The 16,804-nt window shown below is 45.2% G+C and overlaps 1 protein-coding gene across 1 annotated transcript in view; it reads right to left on the reverse strand.

The window, feature by feature from the left end:
- Nucleotides 1-6,512: 6,512 nt before the first annotated feature.
- Nucleotides 6,513-16,804, reverse strand: part of LOC101347643 (HLA class I histocompatibility antigen, B-48 alpha chain-like) — a 46,063-nt gene continuing 35,771 nt past the window's right edge. The window contains exons 2-6 of the mRNA XM_023725316.1: nucleotides 12,199-12,394; nucleotides 11,976-12,095; nucleotides 11,510-11,542; nucleotides 11,314-11,361; nucleotides 6,513-6,595 (exon numbers count right to left, since the gene is read on the reverse strand). Coding sequence (XP_023581084.1) covers nucleotides 6,513-6,595; nucleotides 11,314-11,361; nucleotides 11,510-11,542; nucleotides 11,976-12,095; nucleotides 12,199-12,394 — 480 coding nt within the window. The remainder of the gene's footprint in view (nucleotides 6,596-11,313; nucleotides 11,362-11,509; nucleotides 11,543-11,975; nucleotides 12,096-12,198; nucleotides 12,395-16,804) is intronic.

Here is a 16,804-nt window from a genome sequence, read left to right on the forward strand (position 1 = left end):
TAAGTCAATCACAAAAGGGCAAATACTGTATGAGACCACTGTTACAAAAACTCATGAAAAGGTGTACACACAGAAAGAAACAATCTTTGATGGTTACTCGGGGAGAGTGGCTGCAACAATGGGCTCAAGCATAACAAGGATTGTGAGGATGGCACAAGACTGATAGTGTTTCATTCTGTTGTGCATAGGATCATTATGAGTCAGAATCGACTTGATGGCACCTAACAACAACAGGGAAACAAAGGGGTGAGGAGGGAAAAACACTAACCAGACAATAGATAAGTGGTAACTTTGGTGAAGGGTAAGACAGTACACAATACTGGAGAAGTCAGCACAACTTGACCAAGGCAAGGTCATGGAAGCTTCATAGATGCATCCAAACTTCCCGTGGAAACAAATCACTGTGCTGAGGGCTGGGGACCATGGTCTCAGGGGACATCTAGCTCAATTAACATAACATAGTTTATAAAGAAAATGTTCTACATCCTACTTTGGTGAGTAGTACTGGGGGCCTTAAAAGCCTGTGAGTGGCCATCTAAGATACTCCACTTGTACCACCCTGTCTGGAGCAAGGGAGAATGAAGAAAACCAAAGACACAGAGAAAGATTAGACTAAAGGACTAATGGATCACAACTACCACAGCCTCCACCAGACTGAGTCCAGCACAACTAGATGGTGCCCAGCTACCACTACTGACTGCTCTGACAGGGATCACAATAGAGGGTCCTGGACAGAGCTGGATCAAAATGTAGAAGAAAATTCAAAATCACAAAAAAAGACCAGACTTACTGGTCTAACAGAGACTGAAGAAACCCCAAGAGTATGGCCCCTGAACACGCTTTTAACCCAGTACTGAAGTCACTCCTGAAGTTCACCCTTCAGTCAAAGATTAGAGAGGCCCATAAAACAAAACGAGACTAAATGGGCACAACAGCCCAGGGGCAAGGATGAGAAGGCAGGAGGGGACAGGAAAGTTGGTAACGGGGAACCTAAGGTAGAGAAGGGGAGAGTGTTGACATGTCGTGGGGTTGGCAACCAATGTTACAAAGCAATATGCATATTAACTTTTTATTGAGAAACTAATCTGCTCTGCAAACCTTCATCTAAAGTACAATTAAAAAAACTTACTGTAAGTGAATAATCAAATATAGACTGTATGGGTCCAATGTTTATGTATTTGATCAGCTTAATATATCATGCTCACAGCTACTGCTTTACGTCTTATTTATTACCAATGGCATAAATATAGCGAAGCAAAAAAAAAAAAAAGACAAGAAATAGTTTCAGAACTTTTTTGAGAAATATGTAAATTAACTGAGATTTTATTTTTGAAGTTACAAAAGAAATGTATGCAAGGAGCATAAAATCATCTTCTTATTTAAAACTCTAGTTGAACAGGTGAACAATTATTTACACACAGAACATTAGCTTTTGTTGCCCAGAATTATTTCTAATAACGATTTTGATGTAATAATTAAAAATGTGGAAAAACTTGATTTCACTATTTCCTACCTCTCTTTTTCCTGAACCAGTTTAAAAGTTGTTTATATTGGCTTCCAAATATGGTAGATCTATTAACTGACTACTCAAATTCCAAAAGAAATTAAGTAGTACATGTTATAAATTTTAAAATAAACATATAACAAATGTATTGAATTAAAATACATAGTGCTGTGTGGATTAGTTTTCCAGTTGTGAGAAATGATAACTATACTTTCATCTTTCCTTTATTTTGTTAGACATATTTCTTGGAATCAATTTGCTTTGTAAATTATTGTACTAGCTAGCAAGATACAAAATATATTAGTCAAATTTTCTATCCAGATTTTTGTGTTAGCACTATGTTATTGAAATGCTAAAATGCCCTAGGTTTGTACTTTCCTTGCTTTATTTTGTATGTATCCACTGTGCCAAATTTTTCTTATGTTCAGAAATAACAAATTGTATTGAAAGATTCTCCTTAGTACTTAATTTTCTTTTTTTAAAAAAAACAGTAACATTTACCTTTGTGCCTGTGTGAGATTCTGTTAGAAAACATGATACAGGACAAATTACCAAAGCTGCACGTATCTTTCCCAGTCACTGACTGTGGAATACTTCCCTCTGAAATAAAATGGAGACATTATTTTTCACTCCAAGGATTGTTGCTGGAGACCGTAATCTTGGGTTTTTATTGGTCCCGACTCCCCAGTACCTGGTGAGAGAATCCAGACTTTGAATAAGGCAGTGGGGAAATAATCCTGAGTGGCTTCCACATTTAACAACCCTCTGATGAAAGTTCTGAGGCAGAGCTTTCCGAGTTTTACGACTTTTATGAGGAGACTCCCCTGATGGTCTCCTCCAGCCATCAAGACACTTAGCTCTTAGCTCTTAGAGGCTCTTTGCTCCCTGAGATGATATTTCTGGGTCTCTGAAATAGGGAGAACATCCTCCTCTCTTAGGACACTCAGGAGCTGCTCTGAGGACAAGATCTGCTTCTGGGGGAAAGGCCCAGGATCAATGAAAACTACAGGCTGTTTTCTTTTGATGACCCTCTTTCCAGAATCTCAGCCCAGTGGCTCCCGTGGGAGGTGGGAGGTCCAGAGCTCTCCTGTGCACACCTGGTCTCCCTGAGGGGAGGGTGGTGAGGCTGAAGGTTTGGTTTGAGTCCCCGTGAGTCAGGGATCTGGTCTTACTCATTTCAGTAGCTCTTACCAGTGTATTTGCTGCTTACTAGCTGTCTGATCACTGACAAGTCAATAAACCATTCTAAGCTTCAGTTTCTTCATTGGTAAATAGGATTAATAACTTTACTTGCTTCATGATTTAGGTAAAATAATGCATATAAAGTCATCAGCAAAGTTCCTGACACATAGTAAGTGCTCAACACATGTTGGCTTCTATTTTATCCCTAAAATAAAGTTTAACACCCTTCCATATTCTCTGATTAATTCCCACAAAATCAGGTACTACTACAGAACAATAAGCATCTTTTCACTTCAGATAAACATCGTACATGCTTACAAATCAATTATAAAAGATAAACATCTCAACTGAAATTGGTCAAAAGGTAGGGATTTAACCTTTTTTTTAAAAAAGGTATAAACATGGTCTCAAATAAATAAAGTAAAACTAACAACAACAAAACAAGAGAAACCTCAGAGTCTAAAAAAATGGTACAACATTGGCAAATCTACCTTTACTCCTTTCTTCTTACTGGCTGTCTTGCTTGTAACATAAGGAGGCTATTCGTGTTTCTATGTTGGGTGAGGTAGGCACCCTTGTATACAAATCTAAAAAGTTACCCTAGAAGGCAGGTTGGCAAAGGTACCAGTATACCAAAAGATATACAAATGGTTAAAATCTTTCACTCAGTAATTTCACTGCTGCATACATGGTCAACACATTTGCAAAAAGGAATCTAAACATAATTGATCATATCAGTGTTATTAATATTAAAAAAGGAATTATATATATACATATTCAACATTAAAAAGTCAATAAATACTCTGCTAAATTCCATTCAATGAAATAGAATGAAGTCACTAAGATCAATTTAGAAGGATAAAACATGATATGGGAAATGCTTGTGAAATAGTAGCAGGAGAAAAGGTAGTGTAAAAAACTGCATTTGCAGTATAATTCTAATATTTCAGAATTATTTTTATTTATATAATGTAGCTTTTTAAAAGTAAAAAAATATATACTTTGAGTCATAGTAGGTGACTGTGGATTTTTTCTCTGTAATTTTTTGGTATTTTCTACAAAGAGGTTTCTTTTTAACAAAAAAAGAATAAAACGAAACAACAACAAAATAAAGAGCTTGACAAACACAAATCAAAACCTGGACCCAAACAAAAGACCCCATAGCCCTTTCATACTCTCTGTTATAAGTTATAATATACGTCTAATTAGGCCAATTGTAGGAGTGACCCACTCTATTAAAAATCATAGAATAGATGGCTTTGTAAATTTAATAAATCAAAATATCTCCACCTCAATTTTAAAAGAGGACATGGTTTCAGGAAATCAGCTTCATGTCTACATTCTCCACCTATAACAGAGGAGGCTCGATCCTCATCTTTTAGTGCTTCTCCTGTCAGGGTCCCTCCTGGCCCTGCTGCTCAGAATCCTAAGGAGCATGAGGAGAAATATGGGTCCAGACCCAGCACCTGCCACTCAGAAATGGCCATAGGATTGGCCTTCCTGGAACAATGGGGCCTGACCCTGGCCTGGCCTCCAGCCTCTGTCTCCATCCTGAAGCTTGTCAGCCTGCTCTTCAGCCTCCACTTCTCAGCATCCTCCTTGCCCCACACCCCTGTCCCACCTAAACCACCTGACCGGCTCCATGCAGACAGCCCTTATCCAGGCTGAGGCCCTGCCCACCTGCCAGCCAGGCCCCTTCCCAGATTATCCTGCACATCTTGGGGTCATTATTTCTAACTCAGCAGAAACAGAGGAGGAGATGGGCAATTCAACCACCTTGGGTGGAGACTCACACATGAAGCAGTGATGACACAAGCTCCCACCCCTTCACTACCTGGGCCCTTCTTCCTCCAGATCACAACTGCAGCCACCAGAGCTGCAACTACCACAGTTCCAAGGAGAACTAGGCTGCAATGATTCCCATGACGGGGATAGTGGGCTGAGGAGGTGGTTCTGGGAAGAGAAGGAAAGGTGAAGGGTTCTGACCCCAAGGCCTCAGCCCTGAACCTGCTGAAGGTGTCCAAAAGGGCCCCTGCTTTTCCTGAGAAGAGGCTCAACCCTCATACCTCTCCTTACATCATTTCAGGGTGAGGGGCTCAGGCAACCCCTCATGCTGCACAGGGCATGTATATCTCTGCTCCTCTCCAGAGGGCACCACCACGGCCATCCACTTCTGGAAGATTCCATCCCCTGAAGGTGTGGTCTCCACAAGCTCTGTGTCCTGGGTCTGGTCCTCTCAGTCCCAATGCCAGGTCAGGGTGATCTCCACTGGGTAAAAGCCCAGGGCCCAGCATCTCAGTGTAGCCTGAGGGTCAGAGATGTGGTGGTGAGTCACACATGTTAATGGTGAATCTGTGAAAAAGGGTCAAAGAGAATTCAGACTCTTTGAGACTCTTCCTATTATCCATTAAAGGGAGGTACATTTAGCTACCATGGGAATGGATAGGACAATTGGGGAGGGAAAATGAGAAAATCAATCATCAGTTTCATTCATAGGAGTCTATGAGGAAGTGCTATTTTAAAGCAGGTTCTGGCCCACACCTGTTGGGGGCTTCAAGTGTCAGTAGCAGGAAGAGGGCCTTTTGGTCCATCACAGATAAAGGCAGGGTCAGAAGAGCAGCAGGCCTGGGACAGAGGTTTAGGGCAAAGTCTGAAAGAAACAAACCCCACAGAGCTTAATCTCCAAGGCCAGATTCCTAAGAAACTGCTGTTCAATTATTTCTCTTGACCTTTTTTTTGTTTCTTTTTCCTGTTTTCCCACCCAAAGTTTCATGTTTCCTAAATGTCCCAGAAAGCCCTGGGTAGGGTAAAGGATCCAAAGATCCAGACTCTCAGCCTCCCTATCAGAATCCCATAAACTAGGGGGAGGGGTGTTGTCGGATGGGTCCCATCCTCCCTTTCTTCCTTAGGGACACCACAGAGGAACAGAGCCACCGCCGGGGAGAGGTCCAAGGAGGTTGCCCGCGCCCTCGCTCCCTTCACGCAGCAGCGTCTCCTCTGGTTCTCCAGTGATCTGTGGAGACGAGTCCACGCACCTGGCCTCCAGGGGGGGCCTGGAAGCTCCGCCGCCCCGGCCGCCTGTCCCTCCTCTGTCCTGCCACCGTCCCGGAGCACGAGTCCCCGTCAGGAAGTGGGAATCCACCCGTGGCCGGCGGAGCGCTGACACAGCGCAGGAGGCTCGGGTTCCCGCGCCCGCCGCTGACTGCGCCCCTGGGGTTGAGACCGCGGTTTGCTCGCCCCCTTCCTCCTTAAGACAGTCATTGGCTGGAGCAGGTGTTAGCTCGGCTCATATCTAAACTGGAACAAAGTGCAAACACTGGGGGCTCTCCCCTAGGTATGGGGATCTGACGGAGGTCAGGGACCACCTCGTGGAGGTCTTCCATGGAGACTAACTGCGCATCTTCCGCTTAGCCGACTTCAATGAACCGCCGTCACACAGGAGACTCAGCCTGATCTTCCTCCCAGGCTGCGCCCTGTGTGGTTCCTGGGAAGGTTCCCCATGTGTGTCCGCGTGTGCACGTCTGTATGCGAAGGTGGAGGAGGAGAAAGGAGGTGAGGGGAGGAAGGAAGGTGGGGAAGGGGAAGGAAGGGAAAAATCCAAAGGGGGTGGGATTCCCCCCCCCCCCCGACCAGGATGATCCTCTCTTCCTCCCTCCCCAAAGGCAGTTTCTTTCCCGACCCCACGGCACCCTGAGAACAGCAGGACCAGGACTTCCGAGAGGTGCAGGAGGGGGGTTTAGGTCACCGCGATCCAGCCCCGAGGCACCGTCGGAGTCGGGGGAGTGCGTTGGCTCTCTTTTGGCTCCTTCGTGAAAGGAAACTTCCTCTAACTCTGATGGACTCCTCTAGAACCGGATACCCAATGAAAACCGTCATTGAAGAGTGTCTTCGGTCTGCAGGCAGAACAACCTGAAAGAGATTGCAAAGGAAAAGTGAAACTTATACAAAAGCCCCACTTCGAGGGACTCCCGGGTGCTCATTCCCACTATGCCGCCCCCACACCCCTTTTGTCGTCCTCCGAATCCCAGATACCTCCTTCAATGCTGAGATCCTGAGATCCAAACCTGGAGACAATAGGAACCTTCCCGCAGCCCCCTCCTCTGCCACAGGGCATTCTTGCCAGCTGTCTCCCCAAGTGCTGGCTGAGACACACACACACACACACACACACACACAGACAGTGTGATGGTTAAGGTTGTGTGTCAATTTGGCTGGGTCATGAGTCTCAGTGGTTTGGCAGTTATGTAATGATGTAGTTTGACACTTACCTAAAAACGATGTAGTCAGCCTCTATGTGATCTGATGTGATCAGCAAATCAGTCCTAAGGGGGAGTTTCCTGGGGGGTGGTGATCTGCATCCAATATTTATATGGACTTTCTAGTAAAGCTTGCTCACATCCTGCATCCAGCTCGTCATCATCTGACCTCCATTTCTTGGGATTTGAGCCAGTGGCCTGCCATACTGCCTGCCAATCTTGGGATTTGGCAGTCTCTACAGCCTGTAAGCCAGCAGCCTGCCATCTGACCTGCATATCCACAGCTATGTCAGCTGGGAGAAGCTTCCAGCCTGATACTTGACCCAAAGGCTTGGGATTTGCCAGCCTGTACAGCTGCATGAGCCAAATCCCTGAGATAAATCTCTCTCTCTCTTTCTGTGTATATATATAGAGAAAACTTGCTTGACTCTCAGCCTACTCTTCTTCCTTTTCTAGAATCTTGCTCCCTGAGCTGGACTCTACTCTTCTCACTCTCTTACCTTAGGCTTCTCCCCCAGAGTCTGTTTCCCCATGGGCTTCTAGAAAGAAACTCATCTCACAGATCTCAAGCACAGACAATGGAAACTGTCAAGGACAAGAAACTCGTGACTGAAGGCTTCAGATAGGAGTTCACTTACAGGCAGATTTGTTTCATTATCTTTCTTTTTTTGTTGTTATTTCATTATTTTCCATTTTGATAATTACACACCCCAAAGAGTCAGGAGTCCAAGGCAGAGAAGGGTTTTGGCTACTTCTCACACATAAAACTAACCATCAGCTGGCTTCACAAAGCAGGCAGTGTTATTGGATTCACTTCATCTAAGAATAACATTTGTGTGACTTTGGGGTTGAAGCAAACTATAATTATCATTATAGCATACGCATGAATTAATCTATGTAGATCACAGACAGATCAAAATAGAGAGTGTCTCAGGAAACACAGCGTATTCACATGCTTTAATAAATAGCGTGTATAGATATTAACCAACATATGTTTTACATATATTACAAATATTAAAAAATGTCCCAACCAGTTCTAATGCTTTGTCTTTAGAGATATGTTTTTATAAAGACTTTGTTGTTGCTGTTAGGTGCTGTGGAGTCGATGCTAGAGCTCTCAGTCTGCTTTTGGTGTGTGGTGTGATTAGATCACTTAGCACGGGAGGGTCCAGGGTTCAGTCCTTGTTCCTTTTTCTTCTACAGCTAATCACTCTTTGGAGGTCTTATCCATTCTCAAGGCTTTAAATACCATTTATATGGTGTCACCTCCCACATTTATTTCTCTAATCAACATTTCTACTAATATCCAGACCGGTATATCCAACTGTCAACCTGACAACCTCACCTGCATTTCTAACAGACATCTCAGACTCAGTATTTCTTAAACTACATCCCTCTTCAGTATGCTCCTTCCAGAGTCTTCCCCATCTCCAATGACCCTATTTGCACATCCAAAATATTTGGTATGCTCATTGACTCTTCTCTTTCTCGTACCTCAAATTCAATCCATTAGGCCATCTAGCAAAATCCATCTTAAAAATATATCCAGAATCCAATCACTTCCCACAATTTTCATTTGTCACACTCAGGCAAAGCAATCAACATCTTGAATACTGTCCTAAATTCCTACTGTCTTGCTCACCCCTCACTTCTCAATTCTATTCTCAGACAGCCCCAGAATGATCCTTTTAAAAGAGAAGTCGACCATGTCTCTTTACTGTTCAGTACTGTTTTGTAACATCCCATCTCACCCAGAGTAGAAGTCAAAACTTTTCCAATATCCTCAGTCCCTACATGGTCTGGTAGCACCTTTGACCTCATCTCAATGACTCTGCTGCAGCCACTGGCCTCCTCGGACACAGCCCTGCCCTGGTGCATATGCACTGGATGTTCACCTGCCTGGAAAGATTATCCCAGACATCCTCATGGCTAATCCCTTCACGTCCTTCAAATCTTTCCTCAAAGGTCACCTTCTCAATGAGGCCCACGCTGCCTGCCCAAGTCCAAACAGCTGTCTGCCCTCTCCTCACACATCCACTTACTGGGTCACCTTCTCCATAGCACTTACCATCTTCTTACGTGAACACTTTCCTTATTTACTATCCATGGTAGGCTGAAAATGATCACCAAAGATGTCCACATTCTAATCCTTGGAACCTGTGAATATCTTACATTCTATGCAAAAGGAACTTTTGAAGATGTGGTTTAGTTTAGGATTTGAGATTAGGTAATTATCTTGGGATTATCTGGGTAGCCCCAATGATGTAATCACAGAGTCTTTATAAGAGGGAGGCAGGAAGGCCAAAGTTAGAAAAGAAGAGGTAAGGACAGAATCAGATGTCTGCATGGAGATTCTAAGCTGCCGGCTTTGAAGATGGAAGGAGGGGCCAAGAGCCAAGGAAGGTAAGTAAGCGCTGGAAGATGGAAAAGGCAAGAAAATGGATTCTCCCCTAGAGCCTCCAGAAGGAAGGCGGCCCTGTGGGCCCAGTTGAAACTTCTAATCTCCACAACTACAAGAGAATAAATTTGTATTATTTTTAAGTCACTAAGTTTGTGGTAATTTGTTATAGCAACAAAAAATTAATACATTATGCTTCTAGCCCATAGTGTATCTCTCTCTGCTCAAACAGATGCTCCATAAGTTGGCAATTTTTAATCTGTTTTTAATTCATGGTGTTTCCCAGATGCAAAAATAGTACGTATCATATAGCCAGAACTCAACAAATGTCAGTAGAATGAACGATCAGTGTGGTGTAGAGCACCTCCCGATTCTAAAGACAGTGTCTTTGTTAATGTAGCCTCAGATCAAATGCTGTTTTGTGGCAGCTGAAGCACAACATCCAATCACGTTGACATTAATGCCGCCTGTACATTTCTCACAAGGGCTGTTTCTCCTCTCTCCCTCTAGCCCATCTTCCCCACACCCACCCTCCTGCACACTACAGCACACAGTTATTTCCATCTTCATGAAAGAATGATCCTTGGCTGATGGGTACTATTTTACAGTAATTGTGGATTTAAGTTAGTTTCTGCTTTATGAATCCATGAGTATGAACTGGAGCCAGCACTAAGATTATAGAGGTAAGGTCAGGGAGAGAGACGCGGGTGAGCTGAAAAGGATGGAGACATAACAGAAATTTATCTAAGATGGCTAACTATTTGATTCCTCCTCTCTGAAAAAGGTTGGAGAAAAGATGACAAGACTTATCCACGGAACAGTTCTAGAAAGATGGTAGGATCTGGACGAGTCTGAAAATTCATCTCTTGTTACCACACAGACTGCTGTGTATAGGGGTCGTCCAGGCCTTGTGGGGACAATGACAAAGTGACTCTTGCAGCTGTCAGAGATGGGTGACAACCAGAGCAAATGAGACCAGAACTCACACACAAGAACATGAACAGGCATAATCCTCTATAAAAACAAACACACAAAGAATAATCACACAAACGATGGGGACCAAGGTCCACACTTAGGCCTAAGCCCAGGCTGACCCAGCCATGTGAAGCCCTTGCTGCCCACAGCTCTGGAGACAGGACAAGGCCCAGGCAATGACTGAGTCCCTGTGATCATAGGTCCTAGTGGAACAAGGTTCTATTGAAGGGACAAGAAGAACGGAGACGAGAAGATGACCCAGCAGAGGCGTGACCACATCAAAGCCCACACTGTCCTGAGTACTGACTGGACACAGGCCCTGTCCATGCTCGTCTCCTCCACCACCTACCTCCTCTTGTTCCTGCCTGGAACAAACTCAGCACAGTAAACATGTGAATTCTGGAACATTCTTAAGTTTTCATTTATTTCCTGTCTTAAATTTTCAGAATTTTCCTCCCTTTTAATTAATCCATCAATCCGACTTCATGGCAAAAATCTGAATAATCAAATTCCTTCTCATATTCTCATTTTCAATAGAGAAGTGAAAAATTGCAGCTCAGAGCAACAGGAAGTTATGTCAGGATGGAGATGTTCCAGCCCCTTCTTTGCTGAAACAGGGAACATCAATAATGACAGGACAGAGGTCAATGTGGGGAAGGGGATCTGGTAGGCAGGGATGGGTTAGGCCTACCACATCTTCACAATATGCTGATAGGCATGTAGACACATTCAGACACCAGTTGCAGAAAGAGAAGTCAGGGGTTCTTGAATCACAAAGTGGGGTATGAACCAATCTTGTATCACTCAGTCCCACACAAGGCAGTGGTCTCACGCTACAAAAGAAAAGAATCATGAACAAATTCAGGTCAGTCACTGTAAGTGCAGACACTCCAAACAGCCCACTGCCATCTCAAAATATCCAAATCCAAAGAATTCCCATAACTCAGTCATGTCCCATCTGCCCCAACCCCCCCATGTCAGGCCCCGCAGGGTCTCACCTTTAGAAGCCATGAGAGTCACATCAGAGCCTTGGGCACTGTCGCTGCCTGGGGAAGAACAAAAACAGGATCTGGTCAGAGCCCTCAGGATAGGAAACTAGGAGAACAGGAATTATGGGTAAGGGGGCTATCCTATGGGCTCCCGTCTACACTATCCCAAGGGTCTCAGGATCAGCCTCCCTCCCTCCATATTTACTTGCAGCTTGAGCGAAGCTCCCTCCTTTCCCACCTGTGGGAAGAAAGCATTCTGTGAGAGATTGGGGAGGGGGCAGGACCAGGTCCTAGAAGAGCCAGCTGGTCCTGGACCCCAGGGAAGTTTCCAGAACTGTGACTGCAGACTCAGGGCAGGATAAGGAAACACAAGAAAAGATGTGCAGAGACTGGACCAACTACCCTCCTAGAAGTCTGTCCTCAGCAGGAACCTTTACCCATGACCTGCAACTACTGGGAATCACGTCTCCATCACCAGAAACATTAAGGTGAGTGATTTGCCTTTCATTTTCACATGTGCTTTACAAAAGGATAATTGTTAGCACACTGGGTCCCAGACTGGGTCAGCACATATGTGGATGGTGTCTTTCATAAGGAGATGGCAAATCACCTACCTGGGACTTGAAACCCTCAGTGGGACAAGAAAAGTAAGACCTCACCCCCTTCCCTACCTGAGCTCTTCTTCCTCCAGATCACATTTCCAGCCACCACAGCTCCAATGTCCAAAGCTCCAAGGAAAACCAGGACAGCAACAATTCCCATGATGGGGGTGGCAGACTGAGAATGGGACTCTGGGAAGGGAAGGGTAGGTGAGGGGCCCTCAACCTCCTGAAGGAGCTCAGCAGGGCTGCAGCTTTCCCTGAGAAGAGGCTCCACCCTCTTTCCTCTCCTTACTCCATCTCAGGGTGAGGGGCTCAGGAAGCCCCTCATGCTCTACACTGCATGTGTATCTCTGCTTCTCTCCAAAGGGCACCACCACGGCCGTCCACTTCTGGAAGGTCCTGTCCCCTGCAGGCCTTATCTCCAAAACTCTATGTCCTGGATCTGGATCTGGTCCTCCCCATCCTCTGCCAGGTCCAGGTGACCTCTGCTGGGTAGAAGCCCAAGGCCCAGCACCTCAGCATAACCTCATGTTCAGATATGGGGTGGTGAGTCATGTGTGTCTTTGGGGGCTCTGAGGGAATGAATCAGAAAATTCAGGAACTCTGTATTACTTCCCATGGGCCACTTGAGCAGTGTTCATGTAACCATCCTGAGGACAGGACAATTGGGGTGGAGGAGGGAGTGCAAAACCCAGACACCAGCCTGGACCAGAGATCTGGGACCATCTTCTATTCCTTGGAAGTTCTAGAATCGGAGTGAGGCAGGCCAGAGTAGGAGGTTCCAGGTGTCTGAGAGGGAGAACAGAGATTTCTAGTTCTGACTTGGATGGAGGCTGAGAAAGTCAGAAAAGCTGGGATCAGACCTCCAAACTCATTGGGTATGGGGCAGAGAACAGGCTTGAGAGAGAAAGTCCCTGGTGGTTCCCAAGGTCGATTCCAGGATCAAAGGAAACTGCTAATCAGTCAGGAATCATCTCTCCTACTATCCCCAGAGAGAGTGGAACTCTTAAGTGTCTCTGAGAGAAAGGAGGGCTACTAAGTGTGTGAGCCCAGGAATCCGTTTACTTTTCTTGTGTGGTTTCAGCTCAGGTGTCCAGGTCATCAGTCACTGAGTGGGTGGTGCAGGCTCTCACCTACAGTCCTAGACAGGCAGGGCTACTTAGGGGTGATTGGAGCATGCACAGGTATCTGGCTGCAGTAGGAGGCTATGTGCTGAGCAAGGTAGGGGGCTGATGGCAGTCCCTGTGTGTCTAGGTGGAAGGCATGTCCCTGTCCCCTAGAGGTCGTAGGTGGGGGGGGTTTGCAACCAGACTTTGGGCACCCAATGCTGTTGGCTGTAAGGACTGGGAGGCGCCACTTATTCTCGGACCCCTGTCATGCGTGGCTAGGTGGAAAGAGTGTAGCTGCCAGTCCTCAGGCCCCTGAGTGCTTGGGTGAGGACCCTGCTTAATGGGCAGGGTGGTGTGAAATGTCATGAATCTGCCACTCGCCCTTGGCTGTTGCAGTTGAAAATAGGCTTCAGGTATATACCCGGTTGTTCTATGCTAATGAAGGCCTACGCTGTTGAAATGGGCCCACACAGGTTTAGGCAGGGGTGAAAGGCGTTTGAAAACCATGAACCCCTTCTGTCTGCACCTAGGCAAAGGGGCAGTGCCTGCCTGAGTTCCCAGTTTAGGGAGTGTGACAATTTTTTAAAGCCTCGAGACTGGTTTGGGCACAATTAGTCCTGAGTATCCAGCTTAGGGGAGTTGGCAGAGTTTTTGTTTGTTTTTTCCCTAAAGCCTCCAGACTGGTTTGGGTGCAATAGCTCCTATTTCTGGCTTAGGAGGAATACTGCCGGACTGGTCTCAGAGATGATCAGGGAGCGGGGTGGGTGAGGGGAAAAGAGGCACTTCTCCACTACCAGTCTCAGAGGGGGAAGGGTTATTCTGATCCCGCACTGTAAGTTGGAAGCTTGCGCTTAGCCTTGGCAGATCCAGCGGCGCTTACCCCTAGCTTCAGAGGCTTTTGTAGACTCTTTGCCACTCGGTCTCTCCCTACATGGTAAAACGCATCACAAGCACTACTGCTTGCCTCAGCCCACGTGCACCAGCCAGTTCAGCAGGCTGGGTGCTGGCTAGCTCAAGTCTGGCCCTTCTTAGTGCTTCTGAACTGTCTCTCCCTCCCCCTGCCACTCAGTCAGTCCAACTCCTCAACTTTGACTTTGATGTTCAGGGCTCCTAGATTGTCATATATAATTGATTCACTTGTTTTTTCAGGTCTTTGTCATAAGAGGGACCACAGGAAGCATAGGACTATTCTGCCACCTTGGACCCGCCTCCTCCACCATCCTTGTTTCTAAGGAGCATTCTGGCTGTATTTCTTCCAAGACAGATTTGCTCGTTCTTTTGACAGTCTATGGTATATTCAATATTCTTCTCCAACACCATAATTCAAAAGTGTCAATTCTTCTTCAGTCTTCCTTATTCATTGTCCAGCTTTCGCATGCTATGAGGCAACTGAAATCACCATGGCTTAGGTCAGGCGCAGCTTACTCTTCAAGGTGACATCTTTGCTTTTTAATACTTTAAAGAGGTCTTTTGCAGCAGATTTGCCCAATGCAATGTGTCTTTTTGATTTCTTAACTGCTGCTTCCATGGGTGTTGATTGTGGATCCAAGTAAAATGAAATCCTTAACAACTAGGCTTTAGTGAGCTGAAATGGACAGGCATTAGCCATTTTGAATGAGACAATCATGTGGTCTACTATACCAGGAATGACAAGCTGAAGAGGAATGGTGTCGCATTCATCATCAAAAAGAGCATTTCAAGATCTATCCTGAAGTACAACACTGTCAGTGATAGGATAATATCCATATGCCTACAAGGAAGACCAGTTAATAGGACACTTATTCAAATTTACACACCAACCACTAATGCCAAAGAAGAGGAAATTGAAGATTTTTACTAACTCCTTCAGTGTGAAATCGATTGAACTTGCAATCAGGATGCATTGCTAATTACTGATGATTGGAATGCAGAAGCGTGAAACAAAGAAGGATTGGTAGTTGGAAAGAATGGCCTTGGTGATTGTCTTAGGCTGGGTTCTCTAGAGAAGCAAAACCAGTAAAGCGTATAAGTATATACAGAGAGAGACTTATATCAAGGAAACAGCTCACACTATTGTAGAGGCTAAAACGTCCCAAGACCATGGATCAATTTCTGCAATTTGCAGAATTTGCAATCTGCAGCCGCAGAAGCTAGTGAACCCAAGGTCGGCAGGTCAGAGAGCAGGGCTCCCGCTCACTGTGAAGGTCAACGAATTCCAAGATCAGCAGACAAGACTGCAAGGGTTCTCCTGATTCAGGTAGCTGCAGGGGTTGGCTAACCCAAGATCAGCAGGTCAGGGAACAGGACTCTTGCCTGCAGGCTGTGAAGATCAACAAATTCCAGGATTGACAGGTAAGCTGCTAGCTCAAGTCTCAAGAACCAGAGGTGAGACAAGAGGCAACTGCTGAGTCTGGAATAAGCCAAAAAAACTTTGGCAAGGCAAGCAGGCAGAAAGTAACGGCAGAAGGCAGAGAGATGAAGCTGAGGGGGCAGTGAGCTGCTGCAGGCCCCGCCCCCACCAGTACCACTCAGCAGATTCCATCATGGGGGTGATCACATATCAGATTTTACAGGGAAGTGATCACAACATTATACAACTGCTAAAACACTGAGAACCATGGCCTAGCCAAGTTGACATACAATCTTAACCATCGCAGTGATAGAAACAACGTCGGCGATCACATTTTAGAATTTGCAAGTCCAATGACTTATTCATTGCAAATACCTTTTTTCAACAACATAAACGGCGACTATATATGTGGACCTCACCAGATGGAAAACACAGGAATCAAATCAACTGTGGAAAGAGACAGTAGAAAAGCTCAATATCATCAGTCAGAACAAGGCCAGGGGCCGACTGCAGAACAAACCATCAATTTCTCATATGCATGTTCAAGTTGAAGCTGAAGAAAATTCAAACAGGTTCATGAGAGCGAAGGTACAACCTTCAGTATGTCCCACTTGAATTTAGAGACCATCTTAAGAGTAGATTTGATGCATTAAACACTAATGGAGAGTTGTGGGATGACATCAAGGACATTGTCTTAGTTATCTAGTGCTGCTATAACAGAAATACCACAAGTGGATGGCTTTAACAAAGAGAAATTTATTCTCTCACAGTGTAGGAGGCTAGAAGTCTAAATCAAGGGTGCCAGTTCCAGGGGAAGGTTTTCTCTCTCTGTCAGCTCTGGGGGAAGGTCTTTGTCATCAATCTTCTCTGGTCAAGGAGCTTCTTGGCACAGGAACCCTGGGTCCAAAGGACGTGCTCTGCTCCCAGCACTGCTTTCTTGGTGGAATGAGATCCTCATGTCTCTCTACTCGCTTCTCTCTTTTATATCTCAAAAGAGACTGACTTAAGACACAACCTAATCTTGTAGATTGAGTCCTACCTCATTAACATAACTTCCACTAATCCTACCCCATTAACCTCATAGAGACAGGATTTACACACATAGTAAAATCACATCAGAAGACAAAATGTTGGACGATCACACAATACTGGGGAATCATGGCCTAGCCAAGTTGATACCCTTTTTGGGGGGACACTATTCAATTCATAACAGACATCATACATGAAGAAAGCAAAAGTTCATTAAAAAGACAGGAAAGAAAGAAAAGGCAAAAATGGATGTTAGAAAAGAATCTGAAACTTGCTCTTGAAAGTTGAGCAGCTGAAGTGAATGCAAGAAATGATGAAGTACTCCACCGGACTGAGTCCAGTACAGCTAGATGGTGCCCGGCTACCACCGCTGAATGCTCTGACCAGGATCACAACAGAGGGTTCTGGACAGAGCTGGAGAAGGATGTAGA

This window comes from Trichechus manatus, unplaced genomic scaffold, assembly GCF_000243295.1.
Source record: "Trichechus manatus latirostris isolate Lorelei unplaced genomic scaffold, TriManLat1.0 scaffold00295, whole genome shotgun sequence".
Classification (NCBI taxonomy): Eukaryota; Metazoa; Chordata; class Mammalia; order Sirenia; family Trichechidae; genus Trichechus; species Trichechus manatus.